The following is a 17,347-nucleotide window of genomic DNA, read 5'->3' as shown; positions in this document are numbered from 1 at the left end:
TATGATTTGCAAATGATATATATATATATATATATATATTTATGTTTTGATATTGATTAAGGTGGATTTCCTAATGCGTTCTGAGCTGAGTCTGGGAGGAGTATTTAGCACTGAGTGGGAAATATTGTATTTCTCTGAAACTACGTGCCACCGTAGGATTGATGTTGATAGTTGTGGGACAGAGGACGAGTATGGGATTGAGATAACGAGATTGAGGTTGTACTTCCTAGAAAGAGTACGACACCCCTGCCAATGTGGGGTTCTCTCCTTAGGAGGGAAAAACGTTGGACTCCATGTGGCTCACATGGTGTAGTTATGTCGGTTATAAGAAACTCCCACGTCCATAATGATCTAAGTACCATGAGTTACCGAGTCACTCTAAGTCATGAGTCAAAGAGTTTGAGTTGAGTTAAATGATTTATGAGATTTATGAAGCATATGTTATTACTGGTGACTTTCGGAAATGATGTTTTAGATAATTCAAGCGAAGAGAGTTGTTATTGTTAGCATGCATGATTTTCTTATACATTTATGATATTATTTAAAATGTTGCATCCACCCTCACATACTCAGTACATTCCCAAGTATTGACTCCCATACTCTTTTGTACTATATATTTCCTCATTACATAGGTTCAGGTGCTTAGTCTCAGTAGCAACAGTGATCTTTGAGTACCTTCATCTTCATTTTTACTGTTGGTGAGTCCTCATGGTTCGAGGGCCTGTGTCTCCGATTTTGTTTTGTTAATAGATGGTTGTTTACTTTTAGTTCAGTACGAGTCAGTTGGGGATCTGTCCCAATGGCTCCTCAGTCCTATGTAGTAAAGGCTTGTCAGACTAGTGTACCAGTGTGTACAGAGATTTCAATATTTTATTTGTACAGGGCAGTATTACTTCGTGTTTCAGTATGTTCATGACATGGTTATTCCTCTTTATCTTAGCATGATTTGCGCTATAATGAGTTCTGAAAGTGATGACAAGCTTAGAGGGTTAGCTTGAGGCCACGTGTGGCCTTGAGCATCATGTAACGCCTTGGGATAGGTTCTTGGGGTGTTACATATACCCTCTATCATACTTTAGGTACAAATATACACTTGTCGTTAATGAAAAAGTATATATATACCCCTGAACTTTAATAAATGATACAGGTATACCATACATCATACTTTAGGTAAAAATATACTCTTATCGTTAATGAAAAAGTACAAATATATTCTTCTTACTAACGGCAGGACACGTGTCACAATCTTGTTCATTTATCCTTTTTAATTTAATTTATCCTCACCCTACCTGAAAATAATTATAATTTAACCCATAAATCGATTCAAATAATAATCCAAATCCGACCCCGTATAATAGAATCTCCAAGACGCATCTCTATTCATGCATATTCATTTTCTCTTTCTCTTTCTCTTTCTATTAGATCGGGTCGGGTTTGAATTATTATTTGGATCGGTTATGAGTTAAATTAGAATTATTTTGACATGGGTTGTGATAAATTAAATTTATAAAGGCCAGATGAATAGGATTGTGACACGTGTCTTGCCGTTAGTGAGAAAGATATATATGTACCTTTTCATCAATATAAGGGTACATTTATACCTAAAATATGTCGGAAGATATATTTTGTATCATTTATCAAAGTGCAGGGGTATATATGTACCTGTTCATTAACGGTAAGAGTATATTTATACTCTTGTCGTATAATGGAGAATATATCTATACCATTTATCAAAATTCAGGGGTATATTCATACATTTTCTATTGTTAATTAAAATAATATGCAAAAGTAATCAACAATATTTAGTTAGAAAGAGCTCCAATTTGTGTTGCTAGTCTTATGAGTTTGGAATCAATGTAGGCAAAATTATGTGATAAGATAAAAATGATTTTTAGATTCTACATTCGGGAACAGTATGGCAAAATCACATGGTGCTCAACTTAATGAATCTAAAATTGGGAGCAATTATTTTTGAATGTTTTGACGAAACTTTTTTCTACCGACGAACCTCAATTTTTGGGATATCTTCAGATCTTAGTCGGCGGAATTTCAGCCTTCAAGTTTATTATTGTCTCTTTACCATCATCTAATTCTCTATCCTTTCTCCCTCCGCTTTAAGAAAAAGAAAAAAACTATGATAGTAGATATAGATTTCATTGAAAAATCTTGAAGAAGAAGAGGGGTAGACCTAAAGATGGATAATAAAAAAGGAATAGAGTAAAAGATCAGTTTTTTTTTTTTGTTGGATGGTAATTGAGACTTAAACATGCCTATTTATTTTATGTTTATTTTTTTATCATGAAAGCTTTAAGGATGATATCAAATTCACTTTTAAGTAGTATAAGTATGTATTAGGTATTTCAATAGTTTAGGTGTGTGTTCAACTTTTTTGATATAGATTCAGGTGGTTTTGATGTCTTTTCCTTTGTCATTTTTACATTCATGTTCTTTCTATTTTCTTTTTTTTGGTGAAATTGGTTAACAAGTATATTCTTTCTTTTTGGTACGCAAAATCATTAAATTAATTTCTTGCATGTTTTTATTTATAACAGTCAAATGAGATTTAAATGTTAAGTGTTGAACAAAATTCGAAAAAAAAAAAAAGAATTTTACCTCATTATAGCATCCACGAAATATTCAGACAAATATTGTCACTATAAAGATATTTGACTGAATTCGTCTCACTTAGAAACTGAAACTTCTGTTAGGGAAAGTGCATTTACCTCTTAGTGAACAGAACTATTTGAAGCCACTTTAATTAGTGAACATAATTATCTGGAGCCACTTTAAATTAATTGGGCCTATAAATTTCTGGATGATGAATGGTTAAATTAAACTAAAAATTACACAAATACACAACTTATATTTTCAATATTACAAAAAATCTCAACTCTCTAAGCATATTACAACAATCCCAACATATACACAGAATGCTATGTATATGTTAGCTATGTTATGTATATTAATAGGGAGAGAGCGTAAAGTAATTAAAAAAGTGGTAGAGAGTGTAATTACTTCTTAAAGGGTTGGTATTTATGTTATTTATACTAAATTAAAGGGGAAAGAACAAAAATAACACCTACAACAAAAATAATTCCACAAAACTAGCACCTAAATTCTTAATCCCGATAAATAACCACTCGGCGAAACTAATTCTAATCGAATGGCCATTTGGCGTGTGGGGGGAGTGGGCATCATTATCACAATCCATTTATCTGATGATCCGTCCTTATCATATTCCAATTTTTTTTTTATTCTTTTCATTTTGATCACCTACATGAGCTGCATGGGCACTGTACTCATATTCCACTTGTTTTCACCCCGAAGCTTTAACTAGCATTGTTCTCTTTCTATGTCAAATCACTTGTTTAGGTAACGACAATTATTTGGAGCTCCTGGATTAAGCATTTAAGCTTATACTCAGTTTCATTTTAGTTTTACTTATTTATATAATAAAAAAATATAATATCGTATATCTTTAATATAATACAATTGTAAAAAAAATATATCTATATATAATAATGATACAGTTTCTATATATACACATATTCTATATAATAATTATAACATTTTTATACAATTTGTAACTACAATTATTATTTAGATACATATTTTATACGACTCTATATAGTTTCTACATGCATTCTAAGAATGTATCAATCTAGTATAAGAGAGTATCAATTGAATATATGGACACTGTAAGTGTATCAATGTAGTATAAAAGTGCATTAATATGATATAAAAGAGTATCAATTGGGTATAAGGACTGAATGTGCTTGCATAGAATTTCCCTTTTCTTTTTTAAAAAGTGTATCAACATAGTATAAAAATGTATCAATGTAGTATAAAGGTGATCAATTGAGTATAGAAATTGCATGTGATCAATTGGGCCAAATGACTAAAAAAGGAATTAGTTTAGCCGACTGGACAACCCATGTCCACCTTTTCAAATGTGGGCCATTTTTTAAAAAAATTGACAGCTCATGTCCTTTTCCCTAAATTAAATAGGAAAAAAGAAGGAAGATCAAGGGTGTGTTTAGTACGAAGCAAAATGATTTTCATGAAATATATATTCTTGAAAAATAAATATGTTTCTTACTAATTTTTTTAGTTTTGATATATAAGAAAAAAATATCATTTCAAAAACATTTATATGTAATCAAATAAAATATTGTGAGAGTGATATGAGGTTCGGGGGTTGAAGGGTGGGTAGTCAAGGTTAATGGAGGTTGAGTGAGTTGGGGGGAGACAGTGATCGTGAAATATTATTTATTATCGCACTTGTTTTTCGTACTTCCATTGGGAAAATCATTCTCTCATTTTTAAGAAATTTTGTTTTCGTAGAAAATATTTGACCAGTTAAACATGAGAAAATTAAAAATTCATACCAAACACACCCCATGGATTTATTATTAATAGCAACAAGGTATTAAGAAGAAGAGGGTTTAGTTTAGTCTAAGAGCTGAGTGCATGGGTATATGAAGAGCTCCATAAGCTTTTAGGGTAGTGTCACAATCACCTTTGAGTGAGAGGATATATACCTTCTCCTTTAATTTGGTGAATTACTGGCATAATTTCCCTTGAGCCTAGTGGACTCTATTGGCCAATCATATTCATATAATCGAGTAAAGTGACAATACTCAATTGAAAGCAACTAATAATACAAGGGAATTGTACTAACACCGACCATCAGATAATACATATAATGCATTAGTATTAGGATTAGCTCGAGAGATAGTCTTTGTATTTGGATTAGCTTGAGAGATGGTCTTTCTTTTTCCTTTTCCTATTTTTTTTCCTGTGCCGTTAGACCAATGTAGAGATAGCTCAGTGGAATCCATTCAAATGAAAAAACCTATTTTAAGAGGACAACTGAAAGTATTATCTGTGTTTATAATTACTAATTAACCAGGTTGCCCTCTTTGATATGTTTTCCGATTTGGCACGATGCCATATATGTATAATATGTTAAAAACAAAAATATCAACACACTCCTTAGATTCCTTCTTCTTCTAAACACAACTGGGCGCCAGGTAGTGTTGATATCTTTTGTGAACTTAATCTGAGTTCTTGAATCAAGAACTCAGTTGATAAACTCAGATAGCAGAGAAAGCAGAAAGCAGAAAGCAAGCAGAGGAAGAAGAGAAGATGAGGAAGAAGAAACTTGAGGAATTTTCTTATTATTAATTCTCTCTTACGTTGAAAGAGTTATCATCACACATGTATATATAGTGAGAAAAAGGATTGTTCTAGGCTCACCTATCCATAACTAACTAATTTCCAAATAACTGTCAAAACAGTTAGTAACTAACTTCTCAGAAAATAGTTAACAATTTTGTAAAGAAAAGATTTCTTTCTTCTGGTACTTCAACACCCCCGTCAAGCTAGATAGTCCCAAAGATGTTGATCATGCTTAGCTTGAACAAAAGGTAATCATGTTGGAATCTGTTAAGCCCTTTAGTAAGGATGTCTGTCGGCTGCTCTTTAGTAGGTATGTAGTTGACTGCCATTGAACCTTTGTTGATGTTTTCCCTTATGAAGTGACAAACTATCTCAATGTGTTTAGTCCTTTCATGGTAAACAGGATTGTAAGCAATCTGCATTGCAGACTTGCTATCTGTATGAATTACAGTAGGTAATTCAATATCAACTTTGATTTCCTTCATAAGACCTTGTAGCCATATTAGTTCAACAACTGTTGCTGCAATGCTTCTATATTCTGCTTCAGCCGAGCTTCTGGATATAGTATTTTGTTTTTTGGATTTCCAGGATACTATAGAATCTCCTAGCTTCACAAAGTAGCCAGTGATAGATTTCCTTGAATTTGAATATGATGCCCAATCTGCATCACAATATGCAGTGACTTCATTCTTGACCTGACTAGACAACAAAACTCCTAGACTTGGTTCTTTTTTGATGTATCTAACTACCCTGATGGCTGCATCCATGTGACACTTCTTTGGTTGTTGAAGGAATTGACTGAGAGTTTGCACACAATAAGCAATATCTGGTCTGGTCATAGTAAGGTATAAAATTTTTCCAATAAGCATTTGATAACCATATTGATCTATCAGAGGGTCACTGGGTGTTGTCTTACTATTACACGTGTGATCATCGTAGTAGTAAGTTTGACATTTATGTCACAAGGTGTGCCTGCTGGTTTAGCTGCTCCAAGTCCTCATTCAGATATCAATTCCAGTATGTACTTCCTTTGGTGCATTAAGATACCCTTTTCCGATCTTGCAAATTCTATCCCCAAGAAATATTTTAACTCTCCAAGGTCTTTTTTCTTGAATGCCTCTTGTAGTTTCTCTTTAGTATCTTCAATCAACTTTAATGTATCACCGGTAATCAACATATCATCTATATACACCAACACTATGGTCACGCCTTCAGTTGTCCTTTTTACAAATAGACTATGATCATATTGGCTTTGACTGAACCCCATCTTGACTAAAGCTTCTGAAAGTTTGGCATTTCATTGCCTAGGATCCTGTTTCAGTCCATACAGGGATTTTAAGATTCTGGATACTGGTTGTGTCTCCCTCTAACTCTTAAAGCCCTGTGGTAATTGCATATAGATTTCCTCATGAAGATCCCCTTGTAAGAATGCATTGTATACATCCATTTGATGTACAAACCAGTGTTTTTATGATGCAATAGTAAGAACTATCCTCACTGTCTTCATCATCACCACAGGTGAAAAAGTTTCCTGAAAATCAATACCCTCTTATTGACTATAGCCTTTGGCAACCAACCTTGCCTTGAACCTTTCTACTTCCCCTATATCTTTATACTTTATCTTGAATATCCACTTATACCTTATAGGTTTCTTCCCTTGAGGTAAACTAGTGACCACCCAAGTTTGATTTTTTTCAAGTGCTTCAATCTCAACCTGCATAGCTGCTACCCTTCTTACATCCTTGATAGCCTCATTTTAGCATGTAGGTTCAGTATCCATGGAAGAGTTGGCTATGAATACTTGATACTTGTTTGACAGTAGATCATAGTTCAGGAATTTGTTCATAGCATATGGTTTATTCTGATGTATATTCAATGACGCAAAATCCTTCATCCAAAGAGGTGCTTTTCTATCTCTTGTTGTTCTTCTAGTAGCTATTTCAGATTAAGGAATAATTGTTGCTACAGGTGCTTATTGAATCTCTGGATGCACTTGAACCTGATCAGGCTGAGGTGGAGCATCTCCATGATCAGTATGAGGTGAAATATCTTCATGTAAGTGTGGAAATATTATATATGCAGGTCTTTCTGGTTAAAGTCTCATCAAGGTGTCATTGAGTTGATTAGCAGTCAGAGGAAATAGGTTGATTTCCTGAGTTTGTGAGTTTGAATAGAAACACATCTTCCCTAAAATTAACATATCTGTTAACAAAGAAAACACAGGTAGTTAGATCATATAGTAGATAACCTTTCTGTGTCTCAAAGTAGCTAATAAATACAGACTCTCTTGTCCTAGGCTGCAATTTATCAGTTTGCTGCATAATTTTAGCATAACATAGATAGCCTAGAACTCTCATGTGTTGTAAGGAAGGTTTCTTTCTATACAACTTTTCATAAGGAGACATATTGTTTAGTACAACAGTAGGTAATCTATTTATGATATAAACAGCAACTTTAACACATAAACCCCAAAATTTGATAGGAATTTCTCCTTGAAACCTGAGAGCTCTTGCTATTTCTAGAATATGTTTATGCTTTCTCTCAGTAATACCATTTTGTTGAGGGCTATAAGCACAACTGGTTTGATGAACAATGCCAAGATTCTTAAACAGATTAGTGCATACTGAATTAACAAATTCAGTGTCATTGTCTGTCCTTATTACTTTTATTATCTTGTCAAATTGGGTTTTTATAAATAGTATATACTGGGAGATAATAACACATGCATCTGATTTAAGTTTTAGTAAGTAAATCCAAGTCATTCTTGAGTAATCATCTACAATAGTCAAGAAGTATTTATTGCCTTCAAAGATAGAAATCTTATAAGGTCCCCATATATCCATATGAACTAATTCAAAGCATGCGAAGGTCTTAGTAGAACTAGACGGAAAGGGAAGCCTGACTTGCTTAGCAGCAGGACAAACTTTACACTTGGAGAGTTGTTTACAGATGATCTTACTATCTATAGAGAGCAACTGTTTTAGTACATGGGAGGACATATGTCCTAGTCTTTTGTGCCATACATCTATATCTAAAGTGACAGAATTAAGAGCCTTAGTAGACTGTCCACAGCTTTCAGTTTTCAACCCATCTTTAGTAAGTTTATTGTCAGTGAAATTGACAAAAAGATATAGATCAGCTTCTTCTTTACCAATCCCCTTCACCTTTCCATCAGAGAGATTCTAAAATACACAAAAATCAGGATAAAAAGCAACCAGACAATGTAATTCTTTTGTTAATTTGGATACTGACAATAAGCTGAAGTTGAACTGTGGTAAATAGAAAACATTAGTCATAGTGTCCTGTCCAAAGACACTACTTGAGCCAATATGAGTGACTATAGCTGTGTCACCATTTGGTAAATGTACCGTCTTTGGGTCAGTTAGCTGTGTGATTGATTTCTGATCAAGAAATTTTAAATCAGCAATCATATGGTTGGTTGCACTAGTGTCAACAATCCATTGCAGATTATTATGTGAACTTGTTGACTCAACCATGTTACCTGCAACATATGTTGTATGCTTAGTTTGTTCCTCCTTGTTTAGCCGCTGCAGAATTTGATTATATTGATCATTTGTAAAGACACAAGGAGTAATCTGAAGTGCCTGCACCATCTGAACACCAAGCTGTATCTTTGGTTCAACAAATTTGTTAAGATTTCCACTGCTCAATTCTTGCATACCACCAGAACTGTCCTGAGATGTGTACTCAACAGCAGCACCACACACATCATTATGCCCATACTTCTTCTTAGATTTGAAGTCGGGAGGATAGCCAACCACTTTCCAACGGTTTTCTTTGGTGTGGCCCCTAATTTTGCACACTTCACATTGCAGATTATAATTTTTCTTGAATCTCTGACCCTGTTGCACTCCAGACTTGTTATACACAGTAGATCCAACCCCTTTTGAAAACATTGCAGATTCATAACCTGTAGACACAGGATTAGAACCAAGAATTCCTGCATTTGCACTGACTGATCTTTGACCTTCATCACTTACGATCATTGCATATGCTTGGTAAATTGAGGGTAATGGATTCATCATTAGGATTTGACTCCTAGCCTGACTATCGGCCTCATTCAGTCCCATAAGAAACTGGAACAATTTTAACTTTTGTAAGTGAGCAACATAGTTTTTTGTAGTATCACAATTGCAGCCAGGGATGGACACTAGAGCCTCAAATTCCTCCCATAGATCTTTCAATCTTGAGTAGTATATTAAAACAGATGCAGTTCTTTGAGAAAGTGTTGTAATTTCTTTATGCACGTTAAAGGTTCTTGAACCATCAATCTTGTTAAACCTTTCACACAAATCATTTCATACCACCTAAGCATTTGTAGCATACATGATTCCACCTAATAAATTCTTAGACACAAAACTCAATAGCATTTACCCTCTCCCAATAATTAGCCATATCAGCTGGAAACTTATCCTTAGAACTAGAGCCATCAACTAACCCCAATTTGTTTCTACCTAATAGAGATAATCTCATAGATCGAAACCAGATGGAAAAATTCTCAATTCCAGTAAGTTGAAAAGAAATGATCTAAAGACCACTTACATCAGTGGAGTGCAGAAATAAAGGGTGATTGTAGTCAATTCCCATGGCTCCTTGAGTTCCATTTACAGCTGCTGGACTATTAGATGTATCAGTAGGTGTTACTGCCATTTGTAGAGATTTCTTGCTCAAGCTTTAGCTACTGTTTTCTACGGAATAAACCCAACGACCTTTGCCCTGATTGTGATTCTTGATTCTCAGAATCGCAAGGCTCTGATACCATGAACTTAATATGAGTTCTTGAATCAAGAACTCAGTTGATAAACTCAAAAAGCATAGAAAGCAGAAAACAAGCAGAGGAAGAAGAGAAGATGAGGAAGAAGAAACTTGAGGAATTTTCTTATTATTAATTCTCTCTTATGTTGAAAGAGTTATCATCACATATGTATATATAGTAAGAAAAGGATTGTTCTAGGCTCACCTATCCATAACTAACAAATTTCCCAATAACTGTTAAAACAGTTAGTAACTAATTTCTTAGAAAACTAGTAACACTTTTGTAAAGAAAAGATTGCTCGCTTCTGGTACTTCAACATTTTGTCTTCATTCAGTGTGATTGACTAAGCTAGTGCTGAGACAAGAAGGTTGGGGGAGGTTTTTTATTTCTAAATGACTCTTTTTTCGAGCAGATAGATAATTTTCTTTAACAAACTGTCGATTATTGATTGCAGCAACGAAAATTTCAGAAAGTAAAATGTTGAAGGTAAATAACAGCAAATGTTTTATACTGATTGGCACCTCTAATAAGTCTTATTTCAGTCCCCTAAAGTTGTAAGAAATTCTACTAGTTCTTTTATTAATAAAATCAAAGTACAAGATTGAGTTAAGCTTTTTGGCTATAACTCACACTCTCTTCTTTCTTTCACACTTGATACAATGTTTCACCAACTATGTGTTATCTCCTCTCTTTTTAAGTACACAGTAAACCTTTAAGAGAATACAATATTTGATTAAAATAGAGCAAAGAACTAGAGAAGGTTGAGATAAGTTTATATCTCTTCCTTTGAATTTCAATGATTATATAGTAACGATTGGACTATTACTAGTCATTGAAAGTTAAAAGAAAATCCAAAGGATTTTTCATCTTAGAAAAATGAAGAAGAAATATTTAATTTCCAAGAATAAGTAAGGACTAAAAGGAAATCTAACTAAGTACAATATATACAAAAAAGAGAGATGTGGCAGTCACGTGATATAAGATGTCTATTTAATGTAACAGATCTTTCTCCTTTTCTGGAATGTCATGTCTCTTAATAGTATCTTCTGAGCAAATTTTCTTCAATCTATTTAGAGTAACAACTCTTTTTGACAGACTTTTTTCATTCCATGATTTATGCAGCAATCTTCCTTTTCTTTTTTGTGAGATACTTCTTCCTTTTTGAGTGTTAGAAAAGGGATCCTTTTGAATATTCTTTGTTACTGAATCCTGCAATCAAACTCAAGGATTATTCATTACAACTTACCATTATCAATCTCCCCTTTTTGATGATGATAATTAGATTACTTCCCTCACTGCAAAAAATAGATTAAATTGCAGGGTTAATTTTACGATTTGCGGGGATTTAAAACCCCCACAAAATATTATTTTGGTGCTTCCCAAAACCTCCAGAATACGAGCCATCACAAACAATTTGCAGCGATTTTTTTTCGACCCCCATAATTAATTTGCAGCAGTTATTTTGCGGCGGTTACGACCCCCGTTATTCAAAATTTATTTTTTTTATAATAAATTTTTATTTAAAACTTGCAGGGGTTAAAACCTTCGCAATTTTTTTTTTTTTTAAATTTATTAAGACCCATCAATTTTCAATAACTAATTATAGATTTTATTTTTAGCTCAAGTTTAATTGTTCCTTTAGGCATAACCTACAATCGAATATTTGTTCAATTCATATATCATTAATACAACAGAGTAATTAAACATTATAATTGACAAACATATCAAAAATACATTGAACATTAAACTTCAAAATTAAATTTTCAACATTAACATCTTCAAACTCCAAATTTTCAACATTAACTAGTATCTTCAAACTACAAAATCAAATTTAAACACAAAACCTTCAATATTCTAAGATTCACTCCAACCACACAATAACATCATCATATAATCAATTCCGCACAAAATTTATATGAATAGGTATTATATTTGGTCGTAAACTCTGCTTTACCCCATGCATTGTAATCTCGAAACATACGCATGAAGGAGGATTCCGCTGAAAATTCTGAGTCTATCACAGCATCTCCTACAAACATCTCAACTTCATATCCAAATGATGATCTGTATCGGTATATTAGTATATTCCATGCTTGTTGCATTATGTTTCCTAAGCAATGAGGTATAGGTCCAGAAAGATTATTGTGAGAAATATCCAGCATTCTTAAGTACCTTGCATGACATAATAGTGGAGGTATGGTGCCTTGAAGATGATTTTCTTTCAGTAGTAAGATGGTTATATCAGAAGTACTGCCCAACCATTTTGGAATCGAACCACTGAAATTGTTGTCTCTTAGACGATCTAACAGCTTTAAATATGAGCTGTTTGAGAACATGCTGAATTCTCCTTATAACTAGTTTTTGCTAAAGTGCACATCTTTTAAGTTTTGGAAAGCACTGAAACATGATTGAATCACACGCCAACATTCTTCATGCATTAAATGAGAAAATGAAAACATTCTTAGTTGTATAAAGGATAATTTGGTGGATGCTATGTCTGAAATTACCTTGAAAAGGTAGGGTTCCATTGAGGCCGCAATAAGATACCGATAATACTGTAAGGGATGACATTACACCAGTGCTACTGAGAAAGTTCTAATCCAATATGTTCCAATCCAACAGTAAGTACTCTGTATTTCTTAGAGCTCCCAATTCTTACATGCAAAAGACACATATATAAGAATCATCAAGATATGCTTTTGATGGAATACCAGTTATATATATCTATAAAATCAACTGAATGAAGAATCTTCCAGAAATATATTTACCTTCATTTGGTATAAAGCTCCAGAAATGGTTGTACCTTATATCGAGCCTCTTCAATGCGCTCCTAGATGTATTTATCTCTGTCCATGAATCATAATAATTATGTTAGGAAGATACTAAGAAAAAGTAAGGGATTTTCAAGAAAATTGCATGTTTACTTACCTAGAGTAGAGAAAACGTTTCCAAGATCTAGATAGTTGTAGCTCAAATCTAGGATTTCCAGCTTGCCTAACCCTGACAATCTGTCAGAAACTAAAATGTTAAGGAGATGGATTAGTTAGAATATGTTTATTCTTCTGAGGAAGACTGATAGTTCAAAGAGGCAAACCATATGTTAGAACCTGATCCAGTTTTGTTGTGTGTGAACCATACACCGGAACCTGATCCGATGTAGTTAGTAGAGAGGTTCAATGACTTGAGAGATGAAAGTTGACTAATACGCTCAAAGATCCTGTGATTGAATCTGTTCTCTGACAAATCAAGTACTTCCAGTTTTCAGTTGTCTCTGTTTCTCAAAACCTGTTACCAAATTAGCCAGTTCTTCAAACTATCATCAGTATATGTACCATAAAGAGTACTAACGGACAACTCTATGACTCTTCTAGTGGTGTTGCTGCAAACAATTCCCTCCCATTGACAACAATCCGAGGTTTCATTAGCCCCCCATGATGACAAATGGTCGTCGTCGCTTATACTGTATTTTATGTATGCTTTGAGTTGCATTAGAGCTGTCCTTTCTTCATTCCAACAACAATAGCAGCACCACCATCCATTTGCCATGAACAAAATCAACCACCACAAATATACTATCTTGCTATTAGTCATATTCTGCTTCTTAACCTACAATGCCACTGAATATTGACAATAATATAAGATATATTCAGACTATATAAGAAGAGAAATCTTGCCCGTTACTTGTACTAGTGAGAGGTAGAATTCGTCAAGGTACGTGCAAGTTGGCCCGAACACTAGAGTAAATAAAAAACATATAAGAAGAGGAAGTTGATGATTCTAAAATCCATATATATTCTTATAAACTCAAAAAGAGAAAAAAACACTTTCTTTGCACAAATACTATCCATTTAGGTGTCCACCTATAGATTCCTAGTGAAAATTGAAGATCACACATATGGTTAGATTCTTGTGGATTGTTTGATTATTAGAGAGAAAGTATTTATAACCTTTCTCATGAAGAAAATTTTAGTGTAATAATTGATGTAGACTGGAGTGAAATTTTCTACAACTACTTTTCTTGTTATGTCCCTACTTTCACAGGCTCGTCCTTTACGTTGAACTTCAGAACTGTAGAACCTCTATTCAAAGCCATAAAGTTACATACCTGCAGCGCAAGCACGCCTTTAGATGTACATTTTCCGTGATACTTTAGAGGCCCAACTCCAAGTGTTACATGTTATTTCTATCTTTGAAGAGAGAAGTTATACCTGGCGAGTCATTTCTTTCAACCAGAGGTCATCAGAAGTAGAACTATCTTAAGAGATTTTGCAAATGCCAGAAGCATGTTTCTGCAGTGCAGCCTATATCATGCCGGGTATCCATACTTCACAGAAGTCGTGATGTCATTAGTTTTAGACTCTATAGGAAGAAAAAGAATTAGAACTCTTTCAAATTGGTATAGAGGCAAAAGAGACCATCATATCACAATCACATCCTAATACACAATACAAGAACATCCTAAGTAATAAAAAGAGTTTGCACGAAACAACCTTGTTTATCTTCATATTCATATCTTCAAGGTACAACAGTGCTAGTTCAATAACATAGGTCATAGTTTGCTGTATGTATTAGTTCATACAGTTATTACACAATTTTTGGAAGGCCATTTTCAATTATATTGTGCCTTTTCCATAGTTCAGTTCAAAAGCTCTACAATGATGTTCCAATCTCTCTCTTGTGTGCATATACAAATCATACATATGACAGGCAGAATATTATTCTAGTAAGTGCAAATCAATAAAACTTCACTAGTATTAATAAACTTGAAGGTACAAAGCAAAATAACCCACATAGTTTGCATAATGACACGTTACGTAATTAAAGTGACCTTAATAAGTTAGGCCTACATTTGAGAGCAAAATAATCATAACATGAATACATGAAAGACTCGACAAAATAAAACCAAATATTTCTCCAGTAAGGATTTACCCAAAGGACTACAATGACTGCAACCACCACATTTGCATATGCCACAAGAAAGGAAATATAGAAAGCCACCATATCTAAGAAAGATGCATCATCTTCGCAGCAATTTGCTGCAGGATGGTATATTGGAATCTCTTTAGCCTCCGTGCAACTGATGTTCAATGGAGGACCACAAAGAAAAGGATTTCCCTCATAACTGCTTTCACTAAAAGTTGCAAACTGCGCAGAACGCTGTGGAGTTCTTCCCGTTAGATTATTATGTGCCACGGTAAAAACTTCTAGAGTGGTCAACTTAAGAAGTTGAGTGGGAATACCTCCCAGTCAAGTTGTCGTATGACAGATCCAAACTCCCAATAATCTGGAGATTTGAGAATTCTGATAGTATTGCTCCAGTAAGGTGGTTATGTGACAAGTTTAATGCATGAATCTCGGTAAGATTACTCGGTAAAATATTTTTCAGTTATCCACTGAAATATGATAATGCAGCAGAATAGATGCATGATATTTATAATTGTCATACGACAATGTGAGGGAAATGAGACATAAGAAACAGCTAGAAAATGCAGAATTTTGACCGTAAAGTACCTCCGACCAAAGAAGGCGATATAAGTTTAGCAAAGAAAGTAGAAACAATCAACTTCATGACAAAGAAACAAAGTGCTTTTACTGTTACTGTAGAACTATTTTGATTCATGTATCCTGAGGAAAATAGCAGTAAAAACTCTACCAAAACAAAGAAAGAAGAATCACCTCAAAACCAAAACCTCTCCAATCACGATCTATCTGAGCCAACACATTCCCATCGATGTCCTTCAAAGGAAATGTCCAATTCCAACAGCCAGGATTTTCAACAACAGCAAACTGATTATTCCTACAACATGAGATAGACATGTTCTAAGTCATAAAATAAGCTAGAGCATCCATTGAATAACATTATTTATCTGACACACAAAGGATGGTAGTCACATTCAAGAGTCAGAAATGTTTCCAGCAGCTAAACTTGGAAATATTTAGATGCAAAAGCAACCGAAATCATCACATTTCTGCACAGAATATTGAAAGCGCCAGTGTTTACAACTCATTTTACACCAAGTCTATAAGGTGCATCAACAGATGAAACAAGAGATACATGCTAGTCATAAAAGTTTTATTAGATCAATTCCTCCTCCCAATCGAGATGATGGTATTGTCTGAGGTCTCTGCTGAAAGAAGAGGTTCCATCAATTCCTCCTCCTATGTTACATGATTAAATCAATCAATAGACTAAGCAAAAATACTGTTAGCTGCTTTATATCAGAAACTATGACAACACGATAGAGCTAACAAAGGCAAAAAAATCAGGGAATCTACAGGTGATGCATTATGCCATCTATATAAATAAACTAAAAATCTATTGCCTAGTATGATTTGAAAGTTATAGAAGAAAATTTTACCCGGTAAAAGGTAAAGCCTAAAGCGTGTTCTCATCTTGTCGACCATCCCTCCATTTTATAGAAAATTCAGGAGGTATGATAAATTTCAAGAACTTGATATTACCACGCTACCCACATAATATGTTGCGATATACAAACCCAATTAACTTTAATTTACATGTTAAAAAGCTTAATCCAACTTAAATCTGCTCTAATCCAATGAACCATGCAAGTTATTCAACCAATTCATAATTCCTTAAATAAATCCATGTTACTGTCTCCCCTAACTGCTCTTCAAACTATACAACCCTTTCGTGATAACTGGTAACATTCAAACCATACACTAATTTTTAGACATTATTACATTAATCTTTTTCAAAGTTTTCACATAACTTAAACTCTTTGCTAATTGGGAGTACTTGGGAATTATCAGTACTGCCTCATAGGGAATTTTGGGAAATCCCTAGCAATTGGACATAATTGATATGAAATTTCTTAAATTGGACAACGAGAAAACTTACTCTAAATAATGGCTAACAGTAGATCGAAGCTGGGAACGAATTTGCCGACCGCAGACCTTCCCCGCAAGGTAGCAATGGCTGGCGCGTACCTCCCCCGCAAGGTAGCAATGGCTTAGAGAAATGTTTTGGAGAAAATGAGAGAGGAGACGAATGTTTTTTTGGGAAATATCGCCGTATTTTTTTTTATGAATAGCAGGGATTAAAAAAATCCGCAAATTATATAATTTGAAATGGTATTTTTGAGAATGGATAGCGGATGTTAAAATTTCTACAAATTATATAATTTTTTATGGTATTTTTTTTTATGTATAACAGGGGTTAAAATCTTCACAAATTATATAATTTTTAGCGATGAATTTTTAACTCTCGCATTTAATATAATTTTGCAGGGATTAAGATATCCTCCTTAAAAACCCTCCACAATTATACCCGTTCTTTGTAGTGCCTGACTGAGGTCTCGCCTGAATGAGTGACTTTCGATTTTCCTTGCATGGTAAGAGTAAATACACTATTCTCCCCCTTTGACATCA

General features: G+C 34.0%; 3 protein-coding genes across 30 annotated transcripts; all 3 read right to left on the bottom strand.

The window, feature by feature from the left end:
- Window positions 1–5,149: 5,149 nt before the first annotated feature.
- Window positions 5,150–9,737, bottom strand: LOC124885150. Its single transcript, XM_047414837.1, has 2 exons — window positions 8,684–9,737; window positions 5,150–7,383 (listed from the first exon to the last, which is right to left on the bottom strand). The coding sequence occupies exons 1-2, from the start codon at window positions 9,270–9,272 to the stop codon at window positions 7,274–7,276; spliced, it is 699 nt and encodes a 232-aa protein (XP_047270793.1). The 5' UTR covers window positions 9,273–9,737; the 3' UTR covers window positions 5,150–7,273.
- LOC124899511 (secreted RxLR effector protein 161-like) lies at window positions 5,385–6,020 on the bottom strand. The gene has a single exon (XM_047414409.1). It carries the CDS (start codon window positions 6,018–6,020, stop codon window positions 5,385–5,387), a length of 636 nt encoding a protein of 211 aa, XP_047270365.1.
- Window positions 9,738–10,674: 937 nt separating the features above from the next.
- LOC107873257 (receptor like protein 21) lies at window positions 10,675–17,025 on the bottom strand. Of its 28 annotated transcripts, none has more exons than XR_007057123.1 (9): window positions 16,818–17,016; window positions 15,635–15,755; window positions 14,167–14,317; window positions 13,291–13,575; window positions 13,066–13,194; window positions 12,887–12,976; window positions 12,727–12,804; window positions 12,466–12,612; window positions 10,675–11,167 (listed from the first exon to the last, which is right to left on the bottom strand). XR_007057123.1 is itself a non-coding variant. In XM_047414839.1 (8 exons), exons 4-8 carry the CDS (start codon window positions 13,547–13,549, stop codon window positions 12,554–12,556), a joined length of 615 nt encoding a protein of 204 aa, XP_047270795.1. In that variant the 5' UTR covers window positions 13,550–13,575; window positions 14,064–14,317; window positions 15,635–15,755; window positions 16,818–17,014; the 3' UTR covers window positions 11,326–12,553. The 28 variants fall into 28 exon arrangements, 3 of the variants coding, with proteins under 3 accessions (XP_047270795.1, XP_047270796.1, XP_047270794.1); XR_007057138.1 differs by having other exon boundaries at window positions 12,887–12,966; window positions 13,291–13,692; window positions 14,064–14,317; window positions 16,818–17,014; XR_007057132.1 differs by having other exon boundaries at window positions 12,887–12,966; window positions 13,053–13,194; window positions 13,291–14,317; window positions 16,818–17,018.
- Between the last annotated feature and the right edge of the window lie 322 nt (window positions 17,026–17,347).

This window comes from Capsicum annuum, chromosome 6, assembly GCF_002878395.1.
Source record: "Capsicum annuum cultivar UCD-10X-F1 chromosome 6, UCD10Xv1.1, whole genome shotgun sequence".
Classification (NCBI taxonomy): Eukaryota; Viridiplantae; Streptophyta; class Magnoliopsida; order Solanales; family Solanaceae; genus Capsicum; species Capsicum annuum.
Note: the sequence above shows the minus strand (reverse complement) of the source record. Positions and strands in the feature narration are given on the sequence as shown.

What these genes read in the sequence shown, in the direction of transcription:
- LOC124885150 (XM_047414837.1), bottom strand. Translation starts at nt 9,272, where the DNA reads ATGGGACTGAATGAGGCCGATAGTCAGGCTAGGAGTCAAATCCTAATG. An exon ending in GCATACAACATATGTTGCAG is followed by an intron (nt 7,384 to 8,683) that starts GTAACATGGTTG and finishes CTTTGTTAACAG; the next exon opens with ATATGTTAATTTTAGGGAAG.
- LOC124899511 (XM_047414409.1), bottom strand. Translation starts at nt 6,020, where the DNA reads ATGACCAGACCAGATATTGCTTATTGTGTGCAAACTCTCAGTCAATTC.
- LOC107873257 (XM_047414838.1), bottom strand. Translation starts at nt 13,549, where the DNA reads ATGACTAATAGCAAGATAGTATATTTGTGGTGGTTGATTTTGTTCATG. An exon ending in GTCCGTTAGTACTCTTTATG is followed by an intron (nt 13,195 to 13,290) that starts GTACATATACTG and finishes TTGATTTGTCAG; the next exon opens with AGAACAGATTCAATCACAGG. An exon ending in AAACGTTTTCTCTACTCTAG is followed by an intron (nt 12,805 to 12,886) that starts GTAAGTAAACAT and finishes ATTCATGGACAG; the next exon opens with AGATAAATACATCTAGGAGC.